The following is a 12,268-nucleotide window of genomic DNA, read 5'->3' as shown; positions in this document are numbered from 1 at the left end:
CATTAACTTTGGTAATATATTTTTTGTTCTAAATTCTATTTTCCTATTACTTGATTCGCTTCAAGACTTCTTTTTTTTTCCTCTAGCACTATGGCTTGAAGTCAGGGCTTCAGACTCTCACTTGGGTTTTTTTGGTGCACAACCACTTTAGCCTGTTTTCCCTTGCTTGCTGATTGCATAGAAATAAAAGAGTTCCTCAGATTTATCTTCCTGAGATGGAATGTGATTCTCACATTTCAGCCTCCTGAGTGGCTAAAATTACAGATGCCATCCACCAGAGCGCGGCTACCCCTTAGCATTTTTAACTTTTGTGTTTATCACTATTCTAAAATTAATAATATATTATCATCAATCCTTACTTGGAAGTTATCTGTGCGCATAAGTATGTCCTTTATAAGCAAAATACTCTTGTACTTTATTTTACTGAATCTAGCAGTCTGTACTTTTAAGTGTTCAATATAATCAGTTAACATAATTACTGACCTTGCTGAATTTAAGTAAATTATGTAGCTTGCTTTTGTTTGTCCCCACTTCATTCATTTTTTGGCTCATTTAGATTATTCAACCTTTGTAAGTATTTTGTTTCTTCCTGTTAACACTTCACATAAGCTATTTTTTTCTTTCTTTTGTACACCCTTTGATTCATTCTTCTGTGGTTATGGTTGATTATATTTCTACAAATATCCTCAACTATAAAGATATATATTTTTTAAGCAGTCAGTTGCTTTTTTCTTAAAAACACGATTAGAATATCACATGGTATTCTGTGTCTTAACCACACTCAGCACTTTGCATTTACCCCAGTAAACAAATGTCTTAGTTCCCATCTTTTGTCATTTCTCTAAAGCTTAAATATCCAACTTTTACATTTCTTATAATTCAAGCCAGCAAGTAATGCATTCTTGGTTGCTGTTTATCAGAAATTCTTTATTTTGCCATCATTTTTAAAGGATATTTCCACTGGATTTAAAGTTTGTTGTGTGGTTTGTTTTAATTGCAGCACTTCAACATTGTGCTCCATTGTCTTCTGACTTTCATCAATATTGGTGGAGAGTCAGACATCATTATTTTTGTCTTCACAAATAGCTATATCTTATTTATCTGGTTGCGTTCAAAGTTTTCTGTTTACCTTGGTTTTTATCTGCTTGCTTACAATATACTCACATGTAGTTTCTGTTCCTGTTTATTCTACTTGGTATATATTGTCATTCTTGGCTATGTGAATTTGTATGTACAACCTCAACTCTCGTCTCTTTCTGGTATTCTAGTTATGTACATGTATAATATTAGGCGACTTCATTTTACTCAGTGTTACCAAAGTGTGCACATTATCTTTCAGTTTGGAATACCTACTGTCCTTGGTGATGTGTTTAAGGGTAGCTACCCTTTGGTAAACATTGTTTTGAGAATATCAGATCTGTTTCTGTCCTGCTAGTTGTGGTTCTCAATCACTGACCTTTTAATCCTGGTGATTGTGTAGCTCTGTTGCAGAATCTAGATTTTGTTGTTTTCCCTTAACAAGGTTTGATTTTGTTCTGACATGCAGCTGATGTATTGGAAGACTAGGTTTATCCTCATGATTGCTTTTAGAAGTTGTTAAGGAAGCACAAAAGTACTCACAGTTGTATAGGATTTCAAAAATGCTATGTCTGAATATTCGTGAATGTGTTCTCACCAGACTCTTCCTCAGTAGCTAATCTCAACTAAGCATTTTGTACTCTTCTTTTTTTTCCTTTTTCCATATATTTTATTGTAATTAATAGAGGGGTTACAGTTATATTTTCCAGATAGAAGGAGCATTACTTCTCATTGATACCCCTTCTCATGTTTTTGTCCCCATTTCCCTCCCCATCCTTTTTTCTCTCTCTCTTTCTCTCTTTTTTTTTTTTTTGTTTTGCCAGTCCTGGGGCTTGAACTCAGGGCGTGGGCACTATCCTGGGTTTTCTCAAGGCTAGCACTCTACCCCTTGAGCCACAGCACCAATTCCAACTTTTTCTGTTTATGTGGTAATGAGGAATCAAACCCAGGTCTTTGTGCATGCTAGGCAAGCACTCTACCACTAGGCCACACTCCTGGCCCCACATTTTGTATTCTTGCCTCTAAGTAAAAATCAAAGTTTATCTGTAAACTTAGAGACTCCAGAGTTTGAAGTAGCTCCCTCCTGTTAGGTATACTTGTATATCAAATTATAATGTCTCTCATTTTTTGTGTGCTCAGTGAACTCACAGCCTGGCCTACACGTCCATGTACACAGTTTGGAAAGTGTTTATATAGAGATAACTGGGAATATGCTGGAGCCTGGTGAGGTTTCCCTTCTCTAGAATCATAGCTGATGTTGTCCATTGTGCAGTGCCTAAAACAAGTGCCACCATATAGATTTTGTTGAACTTCTGTTCATAGGAAGGCTATATCTACCATTTCACCATGGCAGAAATGAAGACATTGTTAATTTGTATTTATGTGCAATTACCATATCCTCAGAGACATGATAGGAGAACTTTACCTTTGAGCTATAATCGCCTCCCATTTAAGGAGTGCTTCAATATCCCTCTCACACCCTCAAAAGCAAATAAAGATGGCTCTTACACAGAGCAACACATACAACAGTACTTGAGAGCAAGGTTCAGTTTATGTATTTAATGGGAAATTTTGTGTCCTCTTCGCAGCTGGGTAGCTTTTCTGTGTTTCATGAATGGGTCACACTGGGTGTATGATATCATTTGTCTATATATACCATCAGCAAATATAGGAATGAGTTGGGCTTAGCAAGATACTTGGGGGGCAAGTTCAATAGAAGCTGGAATTTGTACCCCCCAATACCATTCATGATAGCATTTAAACTTTTCAAAAAGTGACAGAACCACCTGTGCCATAAATAAAATCATTTTCTAGGCTTCCCTGTTTAACTAGGGGGCTGAGAGCTGAAAAGATGATCTGAAGCCCACCTCTTGCCACAGCTACTGGCTGTCATCCACAAACATCTTTGCAGAGGTCCTAGAATCTTGTGATGTATATTGAAAAGCCACTGGATTTGAACTGCTTCTGATATAATCAGTCTTCTGCTCCCACTCCACACTCTGTCTCTGATATGACTGGGTTATTTTCAACTCTCTTCATTGATCCACTGAGAACTTGGGGGAAAAAATTTAAAAATCATTACTGCCTAGGCCCTACCTTCAGAAGGTTGCGGGTAATTACTTTGTGTTGAGCCTAGCAATGTTATTTCTTCCACAGTTTTCTAGGTGATTCAGAAATTTTAATCTAATCAGTTTGTGGTCACATTTCTTATGGAAGCATAAGCATCCCTTTACTGAAGTTGAAGCTCTGGCCTCTAGCCCAGAGATGGAATGCCAATATTTCCCAGAACTCTGAGGGTAGGCATGAATGAGCTGGAGAAATAGAAATCCCAGGGTGGAGGTCAGGAACACTTGCATACCTGATCCTTTCTTGGAGGAAAATAAGCTCAGTAACTCAAATCTTTGCTTTTTCTGTCTCCTTCAACTTGCAAAGCACCTGGGTTGCCTAAAGAAGGAGACCATGTCAGGGTTTCCTACTGTGAAAAACAAACAAACAAACAAAAAACCAAGAACTGATGGAGCAAAATAGGAATGCTCAGTGTTGCCAAATTGCTTATATTAACAAACCTATGGTGGTTAGCACTGCATATTTACCACCAAAAAGTGCTCTGAGTATCAGAGAAACCACAGAAGAGCTACACCCAACAGCAATTATGGTGTTAAAAACATTAGTTCAGTGGTGTTTAAATTTTACTGCACCTAAGATTTATCTGGGGAGTTTGTTAACATACACATTCCTCCTTCCTGCTCTGAGAGATGGTGAATTAGGAGGTTTTTAGTGGGACCAAGGAATCTGTATTCATAATGAGTACCTCTGTAATTGATTCTGGCGCAGTGATCCAAGACCACATCTGGAGAAGAACCAACTGCTAAATTAAGAGATAAAGCTTCTCCCCCTTGCTTCATACCCAGGCATATTTTCCTGCGCATGTTAACCAAAATATCTCACAGACAGTAAATTTAAATTATTGGTGTCAGCAAAAAGAAGCATGGACACAGCCAACCCAAAAAGAGTAGTTTATCTCCCACAGTCATGCTTGATTTTTTGATGACTTATGTAATTTTTCTAAGATTCAGTTGCCATCTTGCCATCTTTGTCTCTTATGACAAACTTTGCTTTTGGTAAACCCAAACAAAAATAAAGCTCAGGTACTCATTTTCCTCCCAATTTTAGTGATTTTAAAGTTTTAACTCAGTGTGATCTAATGCCTGTTTAACCCGAAATCAGATAAAAACATAAAGTGCTTTTAAAAAAAGAAAAATGACTTGTAAATACTTAAATGTGTATAATTTATATCAATGATATGGGAGCGGACTGTAGTTATCTCTTTACTAATTATTCAGCATATTATAAAAGGACTTGATCCCCTAAAGACATCCTTTAAGAGCACATTGTCCAGTGTTTTCAAGTTTTACTGACAAACATTTGGCAAGTGTTCAGCGTGCATTGAAGATATTAGAAAAGTGAGTTGTACCTTCCAAATAACCCTGACTGCTATAATCAACTTTTGAGAGTGCAGGAGAGAGGTGAAAAATGGCCACTATAATGCTGAACCTAGCTTGATAGTTAAAGTTTTGCAGAACATTTGTGTAGGCTGTATATAATATCATTGACTGTCTCTTCTCTTTCACATATCTTGTTGAGGACTGAGGATTAGAAGTAGGCCTTTAGAAAGTCAAGTCCTACAAAAAAAGCAAAGAAAGGAAAAGAGAAAGAAAGAAAAGAAAAGAAGAAAGAAAAACCCCTACTAAACAAAGAACTTAATCTAAAGAGAAAAGATCAAATATTTATGCTATTGGTTAATTAAAACAAAAACAAAAACCTAGCAAAGACCCCAACAGAAACTCTTGTCCCCAAGCCCCTACTTTCCTATCTCCAAAGAAGGGATGGACAGAAAGGAGAGCTGTTTTTCCTTTCTCAGCTTGCTTTTTCCACCTCTGCCTAGATCAAGTAAGTGCTCAATTCTCAGTTAAGGACATAATGAAACTGACAGTCTACCATTGTGTAGGTAAGATGTCATGGCTGATAGGTAAAGGATTGGGATTTCATGAAATTGAATGGGATGTAGCTATCAGTGGAGCTGGAGGAGTCCTGATTCTAGACCCCTTAGGAAACAGTTCTTCTTGGCCCACTCTGCCCCCTTTTTCTACAGTTCCTGGGGACTAAGGAGTTTAAAACACCATCATCCCCTCCCCCCTTCCTGGCCTTCCTTTGTTGTGCTTCCCTTTTGTCCACTCTGCCTTTTGATTGCTGAGCTTACCCAGCAGGGCAAATTGCCTCTGAAATGGTATGAACAATGGGATCAAGCTTTGAGTCAAGGGAGCCATGGGGACAACTAGCTTAACCACATTACCCTTAGCTGGTCAGCCCTAGGTGTAAGTGAGCAGGCCCCACCTTACCATTGCCAGGGTGAAATCTACCCTCCTGACAGTCACATGACCTTCCCCAAGAGCAGCTTTAATTGGAAATGGATAACAATTTAGAAAAAGTGAGGAGGAACTAACAGCAAGAATTACACTGATGGGGAACTGCAAGTGCCTTTAGTTCGTAAGTATTTGGAATAGATTTTTTTTTATCAACACCAAATATACTTCACTGTGCTGATAAGTCATTATCAGATATGAGTGGTATGCTTTATTTTGTGTACAACCATATATTTTGCCACTGTAATAGGTACCTTTTTCATTGATTGATTGATTTACTTATTTATTCAGCAAACATTCATTGAGAACTCCCTGGTTGCTTGGCTTTATAGTAAGACAATCAGGTATTTAGAGTCTTGGGAAAGGTGAAAAAAAGGTACAGAATAACTGTCCACAAACAGACTGAGAAAGATGTCATACCAGCCTCATTGGCACCTGTAGAAGACAAAGCACAAGACATCGGTTTAGAAGTGATGACTTCTATGTACATCATTAATCTCACTGTTCATGAAATGAAATACCTATAGTTAAATGTATATTCATACATTATTGAGTGCCTGTTGCAATCCAAGGTGCTATGTTTGGAAAACTGATGACAGTGTATACAAGTTAGAAAGGAAAAGAGGTATGGAATTCAGTTGGTAAACAACTCAAACATTAAATCAAAACTATAGTAAGTGCAACAAAGCTAATATGGTTTCATGAAAACGTAAAACAAGGTCCCTCTGTAGGGCAGAGGGAGTTCCTTGAGGCTAAGCTGAGATCATAATATGAAGAAAGCATTCAGGCCAGGAGTTTGGCCAGTGGTAAAGTGCTTTCCTAAAGTGCACAAAGCCCTGGGTTCGATTCCTTGGTACCAAATACACAGAAAAAGCCAGAAGTGGTGTTGTGCCTCAAATGGTAGAGTGCTAGCCTTGAGAAAAGCCCAAGGACATGCCCAGGCCCTGAGTTCAAGCCCCAGCACTGGCAAAAAACAAACAAACAACAACAACAAAAAAACATATGCATTAGTTAGGACGTGACTATCAAGAATAGAAGATGAGGTACTGCAGAAAAAGTGGTAGGAGTCAGTGACCACAGTTCTTATTCTCATCACAGAGCCCCTATTGGAACTTCAGTGTTCAGAGCTGAAGAATTAGAGGGGTTAAGACCTCAAGGAAGGAAGTGCTTCTCAACTTCTGTTCTGCCCAGTTCCAAAACAACAATATATACATTTTGTTTCACTGTAATTTTTTATTTTCACCCATACTAATGCTCTGAAATCTTCCCCTAATGAGTGAGAAATCATCATACTAAAGAAGAAAAATAGAATCTAGATGAGTGATCTTGTGAGTAAACACATTATAAGCAACGAATTATCTAAAGTTATGATTCATAAAAAGTAATTGATTAGCACTTAATATTTTTGCTATGACTAAGATTTCAGTACATTTACAGAAATGAAAGTAGTAGCCTATAGCTATAGCAATATACCTACTAAACATACTCAGTGGCAATATGGATTCTTGATGGTGGTAGGATTTCTACCATAAATTAGAAGATGAACAAGAATATTAACTATATTTTCCTGGGCATTTGTAAATTTTGTCAGGGGAGGCTATCTTTTAGTTTGAAAATAGAGTTCGTAGATGTTAAAGTAAGCTGGATTTCACCAAGTCAAGGATGCAAAAAGTATTTTAGGGATTTTCACAACTAAATGAAGGAAAACTTGGTTGCATTGAAGTATTGAGTTTTTTGTTTTTGTTTTTGTTTTTGTTTTTTATGGGTCATGTGGCTTGAACTCTGCCTGGGCGCTGTCCCTGAGCTCTTCAGCTCAGGGCTACCACCCTACCCCTGGGCCTAGGCATTGTGCCTGACCTCTTCAGCTTTAGGCTATCGCCCTACCATTGGGCCAAGCCCCACTTCCCATTTTCTAGAGGTTAATTGGAGGTAAGAGTCTCAGGTCCTTTTGTGCCCGTTCTGTCTCTGAACCTTGATCCTCAGATCTCAGCCTCCTGAATAGCTAGGATTACAGGCGAGCGCCACTGCTCCAGGCTAGTATTGAGTTTTATATATAATGTGTCTGTATTCTCTCCACTGAAACTATAAGAAATATTTTCTGTAGTGATTATGTTCTGACAAATCCTGCTGTTGCTAACAGAGAAGTCATTTCTAGGAAATGTGATGAAGACCATTTGTTCAATCATTCATTCATTCCTTCATTCATGTAGGAAAACCACAATTACCAATGTGCAGGAGAGGTATCGTCAATAACAGTGATTTGTTCTTAATACATTTATTCAAAAAACATAAGGCTTTCTCATAGAATAATATATAACTCATCTAAGTTTGCTGGTTTGTTAGAATTTTTAACTCCCAAACACAGCAGCATACCTACCATCCAAAAAAGTTGAAGGTTCAATTCAGTTCTTCCATGTTTCTCTTCTTGGGTCTTTTTCTTATTTCTCCCTAGGCAGAGCTCATCATTATTTCAGTTTCAGATTCTTCATTGTAAACGATAGTGATTAAGCTCGAGGATCTCCTGAATTCTTCTTCCTTCTCCCTAAGCAGTCTTTATCCACAGGTTGTATTAAATCAAGCTGGGTCAGGCTTCTCGATAGAGGAGAAAGACAGCAATGAAAGCATCTGTTTAATGTTCAAAAACAGTGCCATTTTTGTTTACTATGGTCTGAAAAAACCTCTATAAAGAATCTAGAATTGAAGATCATTGTTAACGTAGCCATTTCTTCTCAGATTACAAATAATGAAGCCTTTTGACAATATTTTCTTTCAGTGTGCTCATATTTATGTCTGTCTCTCTCCTCTTCTCCACTTTTGTCTCCTTCAGGCTTATGAGAGGCCTCAGAAACACTCAGCTCTCCATTATGACCCAGGCCTTCCACAGGACTTCACCAGTGACACCTTAAAACCAAAGCACCAGCAAAAAAGCAGCAGCCAGAATCACATGGACTGGTCCACCAACTCTGACAGTGGACCTGCCCCTCAGAATTGCTTCATCAGTCCAGAGTCTGGTAGAGACCCTATAAGCACCAGCAAGATCCCTGCTCTTGAACCTGTGGCTTCTTTTGTAAAAACCCAGGGGAAGAAAGGCAACACGGGGAGCGCATGGAGTCAGCTGTCCGGCAGCAGCAAAGATTTGCTTTTGGGAGGTGTGGTTCCATCCCCCAGCAGCCACAGCTCACCAGCCCCTCCTAGCAGCTCTGCGGAATGTAATGGACATCAATCCTTGGGCGATCAAGATGGAGGAGGTGCAAAGGAGCCCCCAGAACCACCTACGATAGGCAGCAAGAAAAAGTCTAATAAAAAAGATGTGATTAGTCAAACCATACCAAATCCAGACCTGGATTGGGTCAAGAATGCTCAGAAAGTATTTGATAACCCAGAAGGGAAAAGGGAGGGTTACTCTGCAGAGAGTGCCCAAGAAACATCACCAGCCAGGCAGAACATGAGTTCTGTCAATAATCCTGAAAATGATGCCAGTCATGTTCGGATTACCATACCCATCAAGGCACCCTCTCTCGACCCAAGCAGCCATAAGAGGAAAAAGAGACAGACTATTAAGGCAGTGGTAGAAAAGATCATCCCAGAGAAAGCCCTGGCTTCTGGAATAGCCATGAGCAGCGAAGTCGTTAGCAGGATACTTTCCAACTCAGAGGGAAGTAAGAAAGACCCCCGAATCCCTAAGTTGGGCAAAATGATAGAGAACGAGTCTCCATCCATCAGCCTGGAAACCGGTGGGAATAGTGAGAAATTGATCCCCGGAGGTATTTCGAAGCAGCGAAAGCCATCCATGCTCATGACCCCTCCGTCACGCCCAGAGCACTCTCCATCCAGAAAGCTACCAGAAATCCAACATCCAAAATTTGCTGCCAAACGGAGGTGGACATGCAGCAAACCCAAATCCACCAGTATGCTTCGAGAGGCTGTCATGGCCTCTTCTGATAAACTGATGGTGGAACCGCCATCTGCTTATCCCATCACCCCCTCTAGCCCTCTCTACACCAACACAGATAGTCTTACTGTGATCACTCCAGTCAAAAAGAAACGGGGACGACCAAAGAAGCAGCCTTTGCTCACAGTAGAGACAATTCATGAGGGTACATCCACCAGCCCAGTGAGTCCCATCAGTCGAGAATTTCCAGGCACCAAGAAAAGAAAGAGACGACGCAATTTAGCCAAGTTGGCCCAGCTAGTGCCAGGAGAGGATCAACCCATGAACGAGATGAAATTTCACAAGAAAGTTGGAAAGCTTGGTGTGCTGGATAAGAAGACCATCAAAACTATCAATAAGATGAAGACCCTCAAGAGGAAAAACATCTTGAACCAGATCCTGTCCTGTTCCAGTAGCATGGCTCTGAAGACCAAAGCTCCCCCGGAGACTAGTCCAGCAGCTACAGCCATTGAAAGCAAACTGGGCAAGCAGATCAACGTCAGTAAGAGAGGAACCATCTACATCGGCAAGAAGAGGGGCAGGAAGCCAAGAACGGAGCTGCCGCCCCCATCCGAAGAACCCAAAACAGCCATCAAGCACCCCAGGCCTGTTTCTAGCCAGCCGGATGTCCCAGCCGTGCCTTCCAACTTCCAGTCACTTGTGGCGTCTTCACCAGCAGCTATGCACCCCCTCCCCACGCAGTTAGGGGGGTCCAATGGCAACCTGAGCCCCGCCAGCACTGAAACCAATTTTTCAGAGTTGAAAACGATGCCAAATCTCCAGCCCATCAGTGCTCTTCCAACCAAAACACAAAAGGGAATACACAGTGGAACCTGGAAGCTGTCTCCACCCAGACTGATGGCCAACTCCCCCTCGCACCTCTGTGAGATCGGCTCCCTGAAAGAAATCACCTTGTCCCCTGTGAGCGAGTCCCACAGTGAAGAGACGATCCCAAGTGACAGTGGCATCGGGACAGACAACAACAGCACGTCTGACCAGGCAGAAAAGAGCTCCGAGTCCCGGAGGAGGTATTCTTTCGACTTCTGCTCCCTGGATAACCCGGAGGCCATTCCATCCGACACCAGCACCAAGAACCGCCATGGCCACCGGCAGAAGCATCTCATCGTGGACACCTTTCTGGCCCATGAGAGCCTCAAAAAGCCAAAGCACAAGAGGAAACGGAAAAGCCTGCAAAACCGCGATGATCTCCAGTTTCTGGCCGAGCTGGAGGAGCTCATCACCAAATTCCAAGTGTTCAGGGTCTCCCATAGGAGCTACACCTTTTACCACGAGAATCCATATCCCAGCATTTTCCGGATTAATTTTGACCACTACTACCCGGTGCCATATATCCAGTATGACCCGTTGCTCTATCTTCGCAGGACTTCAGACTTGAAGTCAAAGAAGAAGCGTGGTAGGCCTGCAAAAACCAATGACACCATGACAAAGGTGCCTTTTTTACAAGGGTTCAGCTACCCTATTCCCAGTGGAAGTTACTATGCACCCTATGGAATGCCTTACACATCAATGCCTATGATGAACCTCGGTTACTACGGTCAGTACCCAGCGCCTCTGTACCTGTCGCACACACTTGGAGCAGCTTCCCCATTCATGAGGCCAACCGTGCCACCACCTCAGTTTCACACGAGCTCCCATGTGAAGATGTCCGGGGCAGCTAAACATAAAGCAAAGCATGGAGTGCATCTCCAGGGGCCTGTGAGCATGGGCCTTGGTGACATCCAGCCATCCCTGAATCCGCCCAAGGTGGGCGGGGCTGCTCTGGCCAGCAGTCGGCTCCACAAGAGGAAACACAAACACAAGCATAAGCACAAGGAAGACCGGATCTTAGGGACCCACGACAACCTCAGTGGTCTCTTTGCAGGCAAAGCCACAGGCTTCTCCAGCCTCCTGAGTGAGCGGCTGGGCAGTGCAGACAAAGAGATGCCGATGGTGAGTGAGAAGAGCAAGCATAAGGAGAAGCAGAAGCATCCGCCCAGTGAAGCCAGCCACAAAGCTTCCAAGAACAACTTCGAGGTGGACACTCTGTCTACACTGTCACTTTGTGATCCACAGCATTGGACGCAGGCCAAGGACAAAAGCGATTTGAGCAGTGAGCCTGTGGACTCGTGTGCTAAGAGGTATTCTGGAAGTAGCGGTGACAGTGGCAGCACGAGATCAGAAAGCCTAGACGTGTTCAATGAGATGAACCCTTCAAATGACAAATGGGACAGTGACCTGAGTGGGAGTAAAAGGAGGAGCTATGAAGGCTTTGGGACATACAGGGAAAAGGACATCCAAGCCTTCAAGATGAACCGCAAGGAGAGAAGCGCTTACGACTCTTCCATGTCTCCAGGTAAGGCCAAGTTTTCTCTCTGCTTGGGCCAACTAGGTGTTTAAGTGCTGGGCTTTGCACTGTTGGATGCCAGCCATTCAGGGAACATGGTGCTCAGTAATTTACGATGGAGTGGGAAGTAAATGAGTATAGGTGTCCTTGCACACTGGTGTTTTCATGGAGTTCTGCAAATGGTTCACTTGGTGTTTATTGTCTTTCCTCTGCTGGAACTATTTCCTGGAAAACTAGCCATAGCTGCCACTTTTGCGACCACATTTGTTATATTTGTGCTTTTTATTAAAGATGCTGTCCTCAGGTCCTCCGATCCCAATCTCATGGTATAGTTTACCAGTTGGCTAAAGCCTCTGAAACTCATTAGAAAGACTAAGATCCCAAGAATATCACTGTTAAATGGGAATTGCATTGAACAGCTATCACTACAACATATAATCTATGTGAGTCTCCCACAAAACCCTGAAGTCTCTCTGGTCAGGGAGCCACAGC

General features: G+C 41.8%; 1 protein-coding gene across 2 annotated transcripts in view; it reads left to right on the top strand.

Annotated features, from left to right (window-relative positions):
- The window catches only part of Setbp1 (SET binding protein 1), a 324,431-nt gene that overhangs the window by 221,038 nt on the left and 91,125 nt on the right, over positions 1-12,268 (top strand). For both annotated transcript variants that reach the window (XM_090353180.1, XM_090353179.1), the window contains one exon: positions 8,329-11,785. In XM_090353180.1, the coding sequence (XP_090209306.1) occupies positions 8,329-11,785 (3,457 nt within the window). The remainder of the gene's footprint in view (positions 1-8,328; positions 11,786-12,268) is intronic.

The sequence above is a fragment of the Megascapheus bottae genome, chromosome 19, assembly GCF_031878675.1.
Source record: "Megascapheus bottae isolate mThoBot1 chromosome 19, mThoBot2.hap1, whole genome shotgun sequence".
NCBI lineage: Eukaryota > Metazoa > Chordata > Mammalia > Rodentia > Geomyidae > Megascapheus > Megascapheus bottae.
The sequence above is the reverse complement of the archived record's forward strand: the minus strand, read 5'-3'. Positions and strand labels throughout refer to the sequence as shown.